This window comes from Pan troglodytes, chromosome 3 (assembly GCF_028858775.2).
Source record: "Pan troglodytes isolate AG18354 chromosome 3, NHGRI_mPanTro3-v2.0_pri, whole genome shotgun sequence".
NCBI classification, from domain to species: domain Eukaryota; kingdom Metazoa; phylum Chordata; class Mammalia; order Primates; family Hominidae; genus Pan; species Pan troglodytes.
In genome coordinates, this window is record NC_072401.2 from 157759936 (window position 1) to 157778455 (window position 18520).

The window sequence follows — 18520 nt, forward strand, 5'->3', positions numbered from 1 at the left end:
GCTTATATGTCTTATTCCTTATGGTGAGACACTCACTTAGCACATGCCTGGCACACAATAGATCCTTGATAAGTGTTTGTTGTTGAATAAATAGATAAGTGACATTTTCCATATCATGCCCTTAATAACTTTAAGCTGTTTATTTTTAAGTAAATTATTGCTGGAAGTTGTCATAATCTTATTTTTTTTCCTTTTGTGCATACCTAGGAAGATTGCTAATCAACCAATTAATAAAGTTTTTGAGGTACTTAAAAATAGTCTTGATGAAGCAAGGCTTTCAATATAACCTGGATATATAAATGTAAAAATAGAACTAGAATACAAGGTAATTCTGTATATGGCAAACGACAAATATAAGCCAGAGACTATTAACTGCTAAGGAATTCAGAGGATTCATTCAATCAATAAGTACTGCCTGGCCATCTTTGTGAGCTGGAGTAGTCAGGAAGGCACTGAAAATGTAGGATGTTAAGAATGCACAGGAGAGAATGTGGCAGCCATGAGAATGTGCCTCCCAGCCTTCTTTCTATAGGGAGTTTAGCTGCTGCTAGTTGAAATCTCCATGATCACACCAAGGGAAGCCACAGTTCTTACGGGCTGCACCTAGCTCATGACTTAGTGCTAAGGCTTGCTATTTGGGGGACAAATGGGACTCCCCTGACAGCTGGTGTTTGATTAATGACTCCCTGATGGCCTTGCCAAACCAAACTTTCCTTGGACTGTGAGACAGCATGGAACTCTTCCCCAGTCTTCCTTCCTTTTTTCCTTCACTCAGGGTCAGAATTACATTGCAATCAGATAGCTCTACCTGGACCTCTCCCTATTAGTTCACAGGAATTGCTCCTGTGATTGATTAAAAAAAAAAAAAAAAAAAAAAAAAAAGGCTGGGAGCAGTGGCTCACACCTGTCATCCCAGCACTTTGGGAGGCCGAGGTGGGTGGATCATCTGAGGTCAGGAGTTCGAGACCAGCCTCGCCAGCATGGTGAAAGCCTGTCTCTACTAAAAATACAAAAATTAGCCGGGCGTGGTGGTGGGCGCCTATAATCCCAGCTACTCAGGGGGCTGAGGCAGGAGAATCGCTTGAACCTGGAAGGCGGAGGTTGCAGTGAGCCGAGATCACAGCACTGCACTCCAGCCTGGACGACAGAGCGAGCCTCCAACTCAAAAAAAATAAATAAATAAATAAAAAATAAGAAAAGAATGAGAAGACATGAATAACCAATTTACCAATATTAGGAATGAAAGAAGAGCCATGATTACAGATGCTTCAGGCATTAGAAGAATAATATTTTGACAACTTTATGACAATAACTTGGCAAACTGTACAAAATGGACAAACTTTTTGCAAGGCACAGATTGCCAAAGATGAAAGGAGAAATAGAAAACTTGAGCAGCCTTTTATCAGCTAAAGGCATTAAATTTGTAAGTGAAAACTGACTCACAAAGAAAACTTCAGGCCCAGGTGGCTTTTTGGTGAACTTTATACAATGAAGAAAGAAGTAATACCAATATTATCCTTTGAGAAAATCAAGAAGAAGGGAATACGCTGCAACTTAAATAAGACCAGTGTTACCCTGATTCTAAACCAGAAAAATGTATCTAAATAAAATAGAACTACATACCAGTATCCCTCATAAATACTCTGTAGACACAAAATCCTTAACAAAATAGCAAATCAAATCTAAAAATATATGATAAGGACAATACATTGTGACCAAGTGAAGTTTATTTAGAAATGCTAGGTTGGTTTAAAATTTCAAAATCAATCGTCAGTATGATACATCCTATTAACAGAACAAAAAAGGAATATACCACACACACACCACACCACACCACACCAAATGCGCACACACACACACACACGCACGCACGTGAGGTATAGACTGGTACGCCCTTTCAAGATCCTTAAAATTACACAAATTGTTTAATTAAGAAAATCTAATTCCAGGAATGGATTTTAGACTCTTGAGTGTAGGCAATGCTGTAAGTGTGGGTTCTACATGTGTGTCTGGGAGGGGAGGCAGTAATTGAGCCACATACTCTATTTAGTTGGAGAGCTAATGCAAGTTTATCTCACTAGATCATTTGTGACATCTACGAGAAAAACAATATATTGCCACTCAAGTTGGCAAATGCCAGATGAAACAAACTTATACATCGTTGGCAGGGAGTTCCCATGTACTTCTCTTAATTTTTGTGTTGCCTTATGAGTGTCATTTCACCATCCAAAGTTTAGGTGTTCTGGTTGTGAAGTAGTTATAATAACACCAATTTAATAATGAAATAAATGAATGTATTATTTATTTATTTTAAATATATATGTCCCTAATTTTCAATGATGATTCCAATAACAGTTACTTGGTTTTGGTCTTGTGCCATGTGTTTGAAAAGACAAATATCTCCACATATGTTTTCTATTTGTTACCACTTGATACACTGTTCTTTATGTCAGTGGCACTAGTATCTGCAGGACTTTTGAAAATGTTGCTGTCTTCCACTTGTTCAACCAGGAGCCAACTTCTAAAAGAATTCCATTTGCTATTCTGGTGTAATGACTCCTGTCATTTCACAGCTCTCCATAGCCCATGTCAGGGCTACTCAATCTTTATACAAATTGTTGACTTCCTGCCAACAGCAAAATACTCTAAACCACTAAGTGCTCTGCTTCGTCCTCTCCCTACCACTAATCTCTACCCACTTGTTTTGATTTTGCAAAACCGTTAATAACATTAAAAGTACTTCCCTGGAGGCTTCTGAACACAGCATAAAAATAATAATTATTATTATTTTGAGACGGATTCTCGCTCTGTCGCCCAGGCGAGTGCAGTGGCGTGATCTCAGCTCACTGCAAGCTCCGCCTCCCTGGTTCACCCCATTCTCCTGCCTCAGCCTCCCGAGTAGCTGGGACTACGGGCACCCGCCACAATGCCCGGCTAATTTTTTTTGTATTTTTTTTAGTAGAGATGAGGTTTCACCGTGTTAGCCAGGATGGTCTCAATCTCCTGACCTCGTGATCTGCCCGCCTCAGCCTCTCAGAGTGCTGGGATCACAGGCATGAGCCACCGCGCCTGGCCTCTTTTTAACTTTGCAACAATTTGAAATGTCTTACCATTGCTGTGCAATTTTTGGCTATATAATCAACCTCTCTGAGCTTTATTTCCATCAACAAATGGAGTAATACTGATCTGGAAGAATGTAAGGATGAAATAAAATAATAATTGGAAAACACTTATTACAGAGACTGGCAAAATAAATGCTCAGTTAAAATACTCTCATCCTCTATCTTCCTTTTCCTTTAAACAGAGTATTTGGATTATAGAAATGGCGCTCAAAGACCATACTTTCAGATTCACTTGGAGCAAGTATTTCTCATGTCATTAGAAATGAGGATCAATATTATCTATTGAAAGCAATCTGTTGCTTTCATGGTAAAATAATACTATCAGTATATCCAAGAATATCTATTCTCTTATTTATTTATTGTCTTGTTTGCTACACACTTATCAAGTTCACTAACATGGGTTTCACATCATTTAAAATTTAAAAAGCCCTGTGTTTCATTTCTTGAATTATCAATTCTTTTAAGTGACTTTTCCGGTCTCTCTTGATTCTGGCTATTAAAGATTTCATAGAAGCATCACAAACTGAAGTCTGTATGAGGCCCTTGCTGCTCATTACATCCAACAACCTCCGTTAGGTAAAGGATCAGTGGGCACATGTTCTCAACAGAGGATATGATAGGGAGCAAATTTAGAGTAGCCATCTCTAAAGTCATATAAAATATTAAAGAAAAGACCTGAACCTTAACTTCATTTATGAGAGGAAAGACGTAAAGTTTTGATGAATACATAGGAAACTTCTCATTGATACTTTTGAAAAGTGCAGATGTTTAAAAATTAGATCTTACATGAGAAAAATTAGAGCTGATAAATCAGAACAGCCTTGGTGAACAGATTTGGTGAAAAATAACTACCTTCACCTTTTTTTTTGTTGTTGTTAAGTGTGTTTAATTGAATGAGTTACAAAGGGAGATATCAGATTCCTGAACAGAAGGGTAACTCAGAACCCAAGAGCTTGAAGAAATTATCCTGATTATAAAACTAGGAAAAACATGTCCCTTGGGCATTAGTACGTCTTGTGCATACTATATCTCTATTTATTATAGGTATAACCTCTCAAATTCATACCTAGGACCCTGTCCCTGTAAGACTCTGTCCCTAAAGCTATCCTTATTATGACTTCTAGCAGCCATCCTTCTAAGAGGTAGAATCTCTTAAAGCTGCCTTTGTGTGTGTGTGTGTGCACATGTGTACTGGAGGTAATCACATATTTGAACTGTGATTTAAATGTAATATGTTTCTAAGCAGTGTCTTCCATATTCTAATTTCCCGCCTGTTAGCCTAGCTAGGATGCTTCATGAGTATGCTAAAGGAGGTTGATAAGAACTGCAGAGTAGTCATGAAACATCCCAGCAAGGCCAAACAACAAACAGAGGATGGGTTCAGTCTGATCATAAAACAGGATAACTCTATTGACAAGAGACCTGAACCAGTCTCATGAGGAGGTTAGGCTGCAGTTTTAAAATTCCTCAGAAATCAACATTTTTCTTACAGGATCAGAAAGCCCTTCCAGCTATCTCAGGCATCTTGGCCCTCTTACCTTTCCAGCTGTGGGTAACCACAGTCTTAGATAATGCTCCGGCTAGGGTAAGTTAAGAGGAAAATGGTCATGTTCAAAACAATCAAAGAGTAGAAACCCACGGAGGGTGGCTTGAGGGGTTCTCAGATGTTTCCTTAATCTACTTCCCTGAGGGGAAAAATCTGTGAAATCTTTCTCACAGACTGCCACTAAGTAAGAGTAAATGAAATCATGTATTTTCTTCTTGCATGTACTCAACTGTTTCTAAAGGAGTAAGCGAATCTTTTATGAGCAAACTGTTGAGTTTTCATTTCTCTACAAGGAAAGTTCTCAGCCACTGAATGCACTAAATACAAAGGGTTGAAGGGATTGTTAAATTGAATGCAAGTATTCATTCTAAGTGTTTTACATGAATTAACTTAGCCCTGTATAAAGGTAATTGCTAACATTACCCCTCTTCACAGAAGAATAAATCTGAGAAACAGATACATGATTTGCCTAAGATCACACAACTAGTATTTGGTGGAGGGGTATAGTTATTTAGCCTGCAAGAAATCTACTGAAGCGTTATAAACTTTAAGGGACTTCATGTCTGTTTTATCAGCTGAAAAGGCAGTGAACATCTATTATTTTTCCCCATTGATATCCAGGTTTCCTTCCACTAATGATGATTTATTTGCCTTTATCAATATACGCAATGATGTGTGTATTCCCTTACAATGAATCCCATATATCCATGGGATAAGTTTTATATTGAAATTAACAGAGACACCTAAGGTACTTTGGAAGCTCACTTTATCTTCGGCACTTTAAACTCATTGTTTGTCTTGCAGTTCCATTACTCAGACTTTTAACAAATTTCATTTGCAGATTTTGAAGTTTCATAGGATAAATCGTAAATTGTACATATAGATTTAAAATGTTCTCCTTGGGAGTGCTTTCGTTTCTGGAAATTGCAGTAAAGCTGAGGATGAGCAAAAAAGGTAAAATATTTGTATACAAAGAGCATCACTGAGAATTTCTTGGAAGACTTAGGAGTTGTAAACTTTAGATCAGTGATTCTCAACTGAGGATAATTTTGTCCCTCATTTGTCATACTGGGGATTGTCATACTGGTGGGATGCCACTGGCATCTGGTGCATAGAGCTCATGCATGCTGCTACTCACCCTACAATGAAGAGGAAGGTCCCCCACAACAAATCACTATCCATTCTCAAATGTCAATAGTGCCACTGTTGAGAAGCCCTGGATTAGAACAATAAAAGCTTTTTAAAGGATACACTTTTATAAATTACTGCTTTTGAAAAGTTTCTTAGACAAAGTATTTTCTGTACAGTGTACTGAAGTGTGTGTAAACATATTGCAGATATATGTTTACTATGTATGACAAGAAATGTGTAGTCAGTATTTGTGTGAGCATGTACACAAAAAGATTGAATTAAAAATACATTCTTTTGTGAACTACTTGGGAGAATCTATTTCTCCAGTGTATAAGTCTTTACATTCTTTTTATTTACAGGAAAATGTTTATTTACAGGATACAATGCTTAAACATAACGATATTCATTTTTTGTGTACATTTCTTACAGGACAGCACGTGTCTTATTCTCCACTGTATCCCTCAGAAAACCCAGACCAGTTCTTTAGACACAGTAGAAATTAAATAAAGTATTGGATAAATGTATGGGAAGATGAATAAATTATAATCTATGATTTTAAGTTTATGATATATTTCCATTTAGTCAATGTATGCTTTAAGTGAGATTCATCAGAAAAAGTCTGCTGAACAACCTTATCTAACATCAAATTCGTGTTTTCATCTTTATATAAGGTAGAACAGGAGTCTCAAAACCCTGGGCCATGGACCAGTACTGTTCTGTGGCCTGTTAACGACCAGGCTGCACAGCAGGTGGTGAGGGGCCTGCGAGCATGCATCACCACCTGATCTCCACCTTCTGTCAGATCGGCAGCAGCATTAGATTATCATAGGAGCACAAACCCTACTGGGAACGGTGCATGTAAGGGATCTAGTTTGCACAGTCCTTATGTGAATCTAATGCTTGATGATCTGGGGTGGAACAGCTTCATTCTGAAATCATCCGCATCCTCCTCACCCCACCCCCACACCCCAGTCCGTGGAAAAATTGTCTTCCATGAAACCAATCCCTGGTGCCAAAAAGTTTGGGGACCACTGAGGTAGAAAATAGGTTTTAAAGCTTTCTTGGATAAAGCCTATTTGGAGGACCTAATTCCAGATTTCAAGGGGCTGATTATGGCAAGCACATATAAGTGGCTCATTAGTTAGGATCACTTGTTATAAAGATGCTATGGCCATCTATTTACACATAAATAAATATTCCTAAATATATAAAAAATCTTATAATAATATAACCTGTGTCATTACAGCAACTGGTCTTAAGGTGAAGCTTTGGAAATTTTATGTAAAATCACATGTACTTTGGCATAGATATTATTCTAAAGTGAGTGTATCAAGCAACTTTTATTGGATCCAATATTGGGTCTGTGCCTCCCAAAAGGATAAGAATACCAAATGTTCTGTGGTAAAATAATGAGCATCAGTAAATATGAGGGCATAGCTAGGTTTTGGCACAAAGGAGAGTAGGCTAAATCCAATAGTTAAGAGCTTCCTGAGCACTGGAAGTTTCTAAAGGAGTGAAAGTGCAGAGATAAGGGGTGCCATCCAAAGTCAGGTGTCTTGTGAGGCATCCCATAATAAACCATAGTGGAGTCTAGTTTTCACTGAACAATACTATAATATTTTGTGGGAAAGTCATGGGCTAACCTAACTTTCATTTAACGTGCATTCCTGGGAAACTTACAAAACGATCTAAGGCTAAGATTAAAACAAATTTTAAAACCTTCACCATTCTCTAAACCCATGACCATGAAAGACATTACTAATTAATCAAGGACTTTCTTGAACCAGATCTTCAGCTGCAAACCCCTGAATCATCAATTCACCAATGAATTAACTTGATTTCAACAAGAAGTTTCACGGTTACCAAGGAGGCAAGGCCCTTTCCACCTTTCCCACTGTCCAGCTCTCTATCCCAAGTCCGAACAGCAATCTCCAGCTAACTAATCTAACTAATTCCTGATGATCTTAGATGAAAGACTTTCATCCCAAATCCATCCATCTCCCCCACTTCCCTCCTCCCGTCCATGGAAAAAATGTCTTCCATGAATCCGGTCCCTAGTGCCAAAAGATTGGGGACCACTAAGGTAGAAAATCGGTTTTAAAGCATTCTTGGATAAAGTCCAACTAAGCACTGAGAGGTGTTCAGTTTCCAGCAACTGTGCGTTGAAGCCTCAATGTTCTCTTTTTTGGGTATCCATCTCATGAAGCAAATTCTTACAGGCAGCAATTGCTTTGAAAATTTTTTCAGTATTTCTTAACCCGAGGTTTTTAAAATGTACTAAGAGTCTTCATAATTCGATCCTCCTCCACTTCCAACTTTCCATCTTTCAACCTGTTTCTTTGTATTTCTCCTGAGAAAAGTTACATTTTCTAGACATTCATCAGGGTATGGCCTCTTTACACGACCAGTATGAGTCACTACATAAATTATACACATATATATTTATAAATTATCTAAAATCTAAATAAATGTTAAAAATATATTTATAAGTCTAGCCCTTTGAGCTTTGTCCTGAAATATTATTTTTAGGAGCCTGACAGTGTGTTTATTTATTTAGCCAATGAATACGTTACCAATAAAGGTGAAACTGACTTTTCCCCTAAGGGGTTTGGTTTACCAGGAAAACGAACGTAAGTTGAGGATAGGGGTAGAATACAGGCCAGAATTTTGTTCTTGAAAGAGTAAGAGGACTTCTGGTTTTGATAGCTAGAACTGAACTCAAGAATAATAAAGTGGAGATAACAGTACACATCTCGGTTTGGACAAAACGTAAGAGTGGACAGAATCAGGGAAGGCTGGCCTTCCTAAACATTGGAGCTTTCCAGGAGAGTCGGGGGAAAAGAGCACAGCTATGAAATCCTGTGAGAAATTCCAACAAACACCAGGAAAAAAGATACACTTCCTTGAGCAATATTACTCAACTCAGACTTACGTTTGATTCAGAATGAAAGAATTTTCTTTTCCAATAAATTAAATCATGATAACGGCATCTTTCATGAATTTAAAAATGTGTTAAATAGTATCAGCTATCTAGAACATAGTGAGGCGAACACTAAATCGGCATCCCTTGCAGTTTCCTTGGTTTCAGGAAAATCATTATTTGTGCTCAGCTAACTGGTCCCTTCCAGAGTTTTCATGCTAGACTCAAATCTAAGCATTTATTATAAATATTATAAAATATAAATTATATTATATTTCGTATAATAATATGAAAAGGAAATTAAATGTTTCTCTTTTCTTCAACTCAGTCTCCGCCAAGGCAGGAAGAACTTTTAAGGTGGTGCGTTAGTTTAAGGAGAATCATAAACCATCAGGATTCTTTAATCTGGCTAAAGGCAGGCTCTTTGTTTCTAACTTCTGATCACTAGCGCCCTCCTCGGGAAAAAAAAACACGACAGGTTTCTTCCACCAACAGGCTGCTCCCTGTTTCTGGTTCTCATAAAAAAGAAATAGAAGAGCTTTGGAAGCCAGTGGCAACGATCGAGGGGATTGCTAAAAGGGGGTGCTTCTTCCCACCAAGGACACTTTGGACGTATCTATGGATTTATTTGGGTGCGTCCCAAAAATCCATAGCGACAAATCTTTTCTGGAAAATCAAGTCTTTTGGTTAGCAAAGGCATGGGGGAGTGACACCATAGCACAAGGAGAGGGGAGAGAGAAGCTGGCTTTTGCACCCGCAGCTCAGGGCCCCAGACGCATCGCAGAGCCACGGGTGCCCACGAGCAGGGTCAGCTCTCGGGGGCCCTCTTCCGCAGCCCAGACCCGGGACAGGAAGTGAGGGAGCAGGGACAGATCCCGGGGAGGCGCGCGCTCGGTACCCGGAAGGCGGCGGCTTCACGCTCGCGGCTCCGCGGCCAGGTCGGGGTGAAGGGGGCGCGGGAGTCTGCATCGCCGCCGCCCCGGCACAGCAGCCACAGCAGCCACGGCAGCGCCCGCACGTCCATTGCGGCGCCCGGCTCCTCTGCCGCCCGCGCGGCCTGTTTTCTCTTTCGGTTCCTCGGCTCCTCCCAGCCTGGGCTCGAGGGGCGGAAGGAGCTGGGTTGAGTGCAGGATGCTGAGATTGACCCTTTTTTAGGTCCCCGGTGTTCTGCGACTGAAAATCCGGTCAGCTGGAGGCTACGGACCTCCTTGCTGAGGCTAGTTTTTTTGTTTTTGTTTTTGTTTTGGAAGAGTCAGGCACTTGACCACGTGCTTTCGAGGTTTCACTTCCATCCATTAGAAAAAAAGAAGCCTGAGAGTCATTCTTTTTGTGTGTGTGTTGAGATCAGGGCTCACTGCAGCCTTGACCTTCAGGTTCAAGTGATCCTCCTGCCTCAGCCTCCAGAGTACCTGGGACTACAGGCGCGTGCCACCACCCCAGGCTATTTTTGTATTTTTAGTAGAGATAGGATCTTGCCATATTGCCCAGGCCGGTCTCGAACTCCTGGACTCTAGTGATCCACCTGCCTTGGCCTCCCAAAATGCTCACAGGTGTGAGCCACCTGGCCTGCCCTGTGAGCCACCGGAACCTGCCTTTTTCCTTCTTGCCACAATCCCTAAGTTCAAGACCTAGTTCTGAAGTGATGTGGGCCAATACATAGAGTCATCCATTCAGCAGATGTTTATAAATTCGTAACAAAATTGTACAGATGTGAAAAGCGTACACAGTTTTTGGATCTATTATGGCAGTTTCAAAACTCTTGAAGCCTGTTTCTCCGTTTGCAAAGGAAGATAGAGCCAAGTACATAATTTGCAGGGTTCCGTGTAAACTGAAAATGAAGTTCCCTTGTTCATAAATTGTGAAGAATTTCAAGACGGCAACAGCAGAGCATTAACCCAAGCCATGGGCCTTCTAAGCACCCACTTCTGCACAGGTCACACACTCATGAACCTGGCTCTACCGAGCCTTTCTATTATAATCTATTCTGAACAAGGCTTCCATGTCTGTGAAATTCATATCATTACCCTTGTAGATTTTTAGAACTAACATCAGATTTATGTCTTTAGTTTTTACCTAGGTGCAGTGAGTTACAATATTCTCCAATGCAAACTTCGTAATAAAAATAAAAATAATGTTCCGAGTATTAAGAGGAAAGACACAAGAGTTTTTTATGTACGTTCATGATAAGATATATTGCTCTTGGCAAGTGTGGTGATAAAGATTTTATTTAAATCATAAGTTCACAGAACGATGTTCATGTTAACCTCAGCAGTTCTTTTGTACTTAGCCCTTTTTTGTAACTCATACAAGCACATACTTTTCTTTTTAAACTGAACTTTGCTTTCAGATCATAGTCCCTGTTTATTGACAACCTACTGAGTCAGGAAATTTAAATATAGGCAGTCATCTTTACTTTAGGATAATTGGTATTGTAAAAAAGCCCCTTGAACTAAACTCATTTCAGGAGCTCACATCAAGTATTTATTGAGTACCTGCTAAGTGTCAGGCATTCTTCTAGGTAATGAGGATATATCAAGTAAGTGGATAAGTGACTAAAGGGATGAAAATCCCCATCCCTATGGGACTGATATTTCAATTGATTTACATCAACAAATATTTTATTGAGTACTTCCTAAGTGTCAGGCATTGTTCTAGGTCATCAGGACACATCATGGATGGAAGTGCATAAGTGACTGAAGAGATGAAAAGCCCCACCCTGTTGGAGCTGGTATTTCAGTGAGGGGGAGAGACGCAATAAAATTACTACAGGTTGAGGATCCCTTATCCACAATGCCTGGGTCTGGAAGTGTTTCAGATTGCAGATTTTTTCCCCCCAGATTTTGGAATATTTGCAAATACATAATGAGATCTCTTGGGGATGAGACCCAAGTCTAAACACAAAATTCATTTGTGTTTCACTTATGCTACTGACTGAAGGTAATCTTACTGACTATTTTAGGTAATTTTATGCATAAAACAAGGCTTTGAATGCATTTTGACTATGACCCACCACATGAAGTCAGGTGTGAAATTTTCTAGGTGTAGCATGATGTCAATACTCAATAAGTTTTAGATTTTGGAGCATTTTGGGTGTTTGGATTAGAGATGCTCAACTTGTACATGTGTTAAAGGACAATAAATCCAGATAAGGAGCATCATCAGTGTGAGGGGTACTGCTATTTTAAATAAGCTGTTCAATACTGTCCTCACTGATGAGGAGACTTTTGAGCAAAGATTTGAAGGAGAAGAAAGTGAGTCACATGGATATTCAGATATCCAGGGAAAGAGAAGCTAAGACAGAAAGAACTGTCAACACAAAGGCCTTGAGATGGAAGTTTGTTTGGCACGTTCCAGAAACATAAAAGAAGTCAGCATGGATGGAGTAAAGGAAAAAAAAAAGGATGGGGGAGAGTAGAATATGAGATAAGTAAGAAGCGCACAGATGGTGAAGAATTTTGGGTCAGTTAAAAGGGAGATCAGAATCATCTATTAAGTAGTAAAACAAAGTTTTTGAAAAGTGGCTTGAAAAGTGAAGGTGGCAAGTATCTGCCAATTCTTAGAATAAACACTACAAATTACATGTATATGTAGAGATGTGTTTTTTTCATCAAATTTGCAAAATAGCACATGGAACTTCCCTCAACTCTGTATTAGATATCTATTGCCATGTAAAATATAACCCTCAAACTTAGCATCTTAAAAATACGAATTTTTCTTATCTTAAACAGTTTCTGTGGACCAGGAGGGAGCAGCTTATCTGGGTGGTTCCAGCTCAGAGTGTCTCATGAGGACGCAGACAAGCTGTTGCATATGGCTGCAATCTTCTGAAGGTTTCCCAAGTTTAAAGGATTCAATTTCAAGCTCATGTGGCTGTTAGCAAGAGTCCTCAGCTCCTCTTAGGCCTTTGGACAAAATCCTCAGAACCTTATCAGAAGGCTGGGCTTTTCCTGCCAGCTCTTTGTTCCTGCAGAATGAGTGAATAGAGAAATTGAGACAGTGGACCAGGGAATGACTGAGGTGGGAGCAGCAGTGTCTTTTTATAACCTTATCTTGAAACATATCATCTCTTCTGCCATTGGTTACACAGAGCCAGTCTGGTAAGATGTGGGAGGTGGAGCTGACATAAGGTGGGGTCATCAGGTGCCATCTTGGAGGCCCGCTACCACAGCCTCATGTTGAATGTTATAAGCCCAGTAACAAATGCAGTCATTTCTTTATGTGTGAAAATACTCCAGAGCTAACCATTTTCAGAAATACCTCTTAACCTTTATGATACACAAATCAATATTTACTGTTGTTTTTATCCCGTTATGCACCTTCTGGGTTTTCTTCCATTTTTAATCATGCTACTTCATGTTTCAGTGACTTTGCTACGGAATTATTTTGTTTCTTTGTGTTTTTTTTTTTAACCTGTTTTTTTTTTTGTTTGTTTGTTTGTTTGTTTTGTTTTGTTTTGAGATGGAGTATCTCTCTTGCTCAGGCTGGAGTGCAGTGGCACGATCTCGGCTCATTGCAGCTTCAGCCTCCCAGGTAGCTGGGATTACAGGCAAGTGCCACCACGCCCAGCTAATTTTTTTGTATTTTTAGTAGAGACGAAGTTTCACCATGTTGGCAAGGCTGGTCTCAAACAACTGACCTCAGGTGATCTGCCCGCCTCAGCCTCCCAAAGTGTTAGGATTACAGGTGTGAGCCACCGCACCCAGCCTTGTTTTTATTTTTACTTGAAACATGACACATTCATGTGTTTATTATGATTTACCACTGTGCTAAACATTTTGCAAATATTAACCTTAATTCCCCCTTGCAGAAGGTAGTATTATCATCATTTCTCTTTTATAGATGAGAAAACTTAGGCAGAGAAAAGTTAAGTACTAATTGCATGAGATATTGGAAACCTCATATAATCAGCTAGAGATTATTAAATAATTTGAAACATAAACTGAGAAAAATGCTAGGGTTAATCTGGGGAAAATATTGGAATGAATACTAATTGTATAAGAGATTAGGTATTTAGTGAGTTTTTCACAATATGAAGAATTTTGCATCCCCACAACCTCATGATTGCAGGGTTTCAGATATTTAATACACTGATAAGAAGGAACCATGTCTATTACTGCTAATCCTTACAACAACCCAGCAAGGTAGAAATTATTGTTCTCACTTTACACATGAGGGAACTGACATGTATAGCGATTAGGGACTTATTCAAGATCCTAAGTAGTAAGTGGCCATGGTGAGATGTAAATTGAGCTGTCAGACTTCAGAGCTCATGCCTGCGTTTTCTTCTGCACCAGCCTGCTCTCGGGAAGTCCAAGGCCTATCTTGCTATTTGTCATTACTATTTCTATTTTATATTGGCTCTTCTTTATTAACATACCTTTGGTAGTACACTGTGAGCTTTTTATGTTCTAGTTTAACTAACAGGCAAGCGTGGCATTCGGTAATGGACGTGAGTCATTGTAGTCCCTCTGAGTTGAATTGTTCAGGCTTTTTTTCCCCCTTTTTAATTTTTTTTTCTATATTATGGGAAGGGACATTATTTCTCCAGGAAACCAACTGGCTTGTGTGTGAGTTGAAAAAGTTGATTATCTTTAATCTTAGATTTTACACCTGAATATTTTACTAATGCCAGGAAATCCTCTTTTTTATTGTGGTTGTTAATTATGTTCATAGTCATTGCTTTGTTCTTAACTTCTTATAATGGTGACATTCCATAGGGATAATGTAAATCTTGAATAAGAAAATGAGTTACATAAATTTCTAGGTAAGAGATGTTCAAACTTTCTTTCTGGCTGAAATTGAAGAAATGCTGTCTAAATAGCCACTGCTAACAGGCAGGATTTGTCAGGTCGTAGAAATTGCTCATTCCCGTTTCTCAGCTGGAGGGGAAAGGTTGTAAGAGGGGTTGGCAAAAATGCCATAAAACAAAGGAAGACGTGGTAACTCCACCAGCCAACTCCTAACGACAAAGTAAATAGCATAAATGAAAAGCCATAATGTATGCCTCTTTCTCCAAACAGTTAATGGAACAAAAAGCCCCAAGAAACACCTGAACTCGAGAGCAGTTTCTATGGAAACCTCAATCCATTTCTATTCTGCTGACATTTGAATAAATGTGAGCCGACGCGTGCTTTAGCTCAGTCCCATTACACACACTGTGGAGACAGCGCTAATGGGTTTATCTTAGAACCATTATTAAGTACTCAGAGCAAAATCGCATCAGTTCTCCCCTCATAGACTTAAACTATTCCACAGTCTTAAGTACTTCTGAAAAATCTGGGATCAGTAGGCAAAACAACACTTTTGACATGACTACTATTTTGTAGGCTCCAAAAACTCGCTCTCCTACTCATGTAAAAATGTTGAAGAGCCAAAATTTGTCATTTTCATGCTCTAAGAAAATAACTCCGGTATCTTTAATGTGTCATTAACACTAATGCATGTCATTAATGCTAATGCTCCATTCTGCTTTGACAGCCCTCCATTTCCCTCAAGTTAGATGGAGCCTGCAAGAATTACACACCTTTTGACTTCTATTGCCTGAGCAAAAATCACATTATCCCAAAGGAAGGATGCAAGAGAACGCAAGACTCACAGGGAAGACATACACCTAGAAAAAACTGTCTTTAGATGGAATTCATATAAAATAAGGTGACTCGTCCTAATTGTAAATCCTGCCTTCCAACTAACAGTTATAGAAAACCCTGTAGCTCAGGCAGCATATGAGAAAGACAGCCAAAGAGGCAGTTAGCTCTAAAAAAATTTTGTTTCGGGCATAGTGGTGCACACCTCTAGTTCCAGCTACTCCGGAGGCTGAGGTGGAAGCACTCTTGAGCCCAGGAGATCAAGGCTGCAGAAAGCCAAGATTGCACCCCTGCACTCCAGCCTGGGCAACAGAGTGAGACCTTGTCAAAAAAAAAAAAAAAAAAAAAGACCAATTTTGTTTCATTGCTTTGAAGAACTATTTGGTTTAAATGATTTTTATTTGATCTTCATTTTAAATATCATATTGGTCCCCCTCATGGTCTCTAAGGTAATCTTCCGGCTAAGACCCCAGGTAATGTCAAATGACATAATATAGTAGATACAACACATTCTTGAATTCCAATTAACACGGATTCTTCTTCTTGTTTGTTTACTGGCTTTTGTGACCTTAGGAATGTTAGTTATCCTTCTTTAGCTTCTATTTCATTACCTGTAAATTGGAAATGATAATTTCTAGTTCTGGTGGTGTTCTGAAGGTCAGAGACAATGAATACAGAATGCTTGGATCATAGGTGTTCATTCATAATGGCAGTTATAATTGGCGATAAAGTTTCCTTTTGTGGTAAGATTTAGGATCAACATTATTAGACTTTACTCTCTTCATTGATAAGTCCTTGGACAAAAATAATTTTATATTTGAGGATCATCGCCCTTCCCTGTCTATTCTGCTTCTTAATGATTTTCTTTGCTAACATCAATATTGCATTAATAATTATATCATATTAGAAGTAGCTATCATTAATACTGGAGGAATATGGCAATTTTTTAATGACTTTACTTGTTTAGGTTTTATAAATACAGTAATTCCTCCCTAGCCATAATTTCTTTTTAGATATCTCGCTGATCCAGAAAACTTAGAGAATTTTTGTCTAAGGTGATGTTTCTAAGGTTGGAGATGTTTCGGGAAATAAGGTTTGGGGGTTTGGAATGGAAAAGAGAGGTAATATAGATAGCAGAGAGGGAAGTGTGATTTCTGCCATGGAATTTGGGGAGAGAAAATAGTAACTGGAGTGGAATTGCTAGCTTCCTGTATCTGCGCAGTGCTTTAAGAAGAGGCTCTAATGGCACGTGCTCTGGCATTCGGTTATAATGCGCAGAGATAAGACCATTAACTTCAACTCTTACAGAGGTAGTTAAGAAATAGGAAAGTAAGTTAAACAAAGCCTAACCAAGCACAAGTCCTCCTCCCATGGGGGCTTTCTGAGGCTTAATCCACACAGCCAGGGAGTGACTGTGGTATAATTCAACAAAGCAGCCCAAGGAAAGAAAGTGGCTCAGAACCTAAGACTTTTAGGATTACTAGAAAAATGGAATGTGGAGGCTAGCAGAGCATGTCCAAATCCTGTAGCCCGCCTCTTTAATTTGCAGATGAGAAGTTTCCTAGTAAGATGAACATGCTCCTAAAATCACAGAGCTGGCACTTGGAGAGCCAGGGGTTGACACGGTATCCTGCCTCCTACCATCCACCTCCTTCTGATATTTTAGGGTGCCTTGTTGAGTGGATAAGCTCCTCTCACTTTTAAAACTAGACTTACTACATTTATTTTCCTTTATGGAATTTAAAACACAGCCATTGTTCATCCGTCCCAGGAAGTCATACATAAAGTTATAAACTTGAAAAAGTTTTCCTGAATTACAAAACTTCAGACAGACCTATTCACACTCACAAGTGATAAAGTTAGAACTGCCTAGAAAACTGGTACTCATTTGTTATGGCTACATGTTTTATCTCTTTATTCATGCCATGATTAAGAGTGAATATAGGGCCGGGTGCGGTGGCTCATGCCTGTAATCCTAACACTTTGGGAGGCTGCGGCGGGTGGATCACCTGAGGTCAGGAGTTTGAGACCAGCCTGACCAACGAGGTGAATATTAATTATTAAATGAATGAGTATCGTACATTATTAAAAAACACGTGAACATTCTGTGAGCTAATTCTGTATCAGACGTTATGTTAATGCAGTTTTCACATATGTTACCTCATCACATTTCAAGCTTTCTATGTGCATTTCCTTGTGAATGTGTCCTGGAAACAGGAACGAGCTCTTATAAATATAAAATGGTTGAGTGGGAAGCTAGTGATGAAAGAGTTTGGGCTATGGAGTCACACAACTTGAGTTTGATGATGGCCTTACCATTTTATTTATTGTGGTGTCTTCACCCATTCCCCAAAAGTGGTTTAATTTCTTCATCTGACAAATAATAGATTAAAAAAAACCTATCTTAGAAAAATCAAATGAGATAAGATATGTAAAATATTTATGGTGCCTGGCACATGGTAGTGCTCATTACAATTAACTAATATTGGTATTCATGTTTGTAATATTATTTCTACATCAAAATTTTACATCACTATGAGTGAGTTAATGCTTGGCACTTTTGTAAATAGATGATTCAAATTGATTTGAGTATTGACTGTTTGTGAATTTTAAGCTCAAATGTAGGATTTCATTCATTATTCATTAAAACAAAATTTAAAAATGCACTTACCAGTTTTAGTAATCGTTTATGTGTTATTTCAAGTCTGACCACATGAGGGCAGCATGGTACCTTTTAAGACACAGCATAGCCTAAGTGGAGGGAAAAAAAAATCTAGTATTAAAGCTATTAAAAATCATGGGTACAAAATTAAAACTAGAAGTCTCCATAATGATCTTCTTATCCAAACTTGAATTTTACAACTGAAAGAACTGAGGTCTAAGGAGGACAATTAGCACGTCCAATCACACAACTGATATCTTTTGAAGGTAGAGCAAAGAACCATTCAACAGCATTAATAGTAGCAATAATAATTGCATTATTGGAGCACCTAGTTACTTTAAGAGACTTTTTATTAAGCACCAGTATTTTGTGTGACAATACTTTAGAGGCAATCGAATGTTTCTGATAATGAATTGGCAAGAGGAATGTTCCTTTCTGAAGAAAGAGAAAGTAAACAGAATCTTATATCTAAAAGGACTTAAGTATGTTCTTGAAGGCAGAAGAGTTAACTGCGTGATTTTTCAAGGTTGTTATTAATATTTTGCTCACAACCGT

The 18520-nt window shown here is 38.8% G+C and overlaps 1 protein-coding gene across 1 annotated transcript in view; it reads right to left on the reverse strand.

Moving 5' to 3' along the window:
- The window catches only part of CTSO (cathepsin O), a 29931-nt gene extending 19983 nt beyond the window's left edge, over positions 1 to 9948 (reverse strand). The window contains exon 1 of the mRNA XM_517502.8: positions 9618 to 9948. Coding sequence (XP_517502.2) covers positions 9618 to 9743 — 126 coding nt within the window. The 5' untranslated portion in view covers positions 9744 to 9948. The remainder of the gene's footprint in view (positions 1 to 9617) is intronic.
- Between the last annotated feature and the right edge of the window lie 8572 nt (positions 9949 to 18520).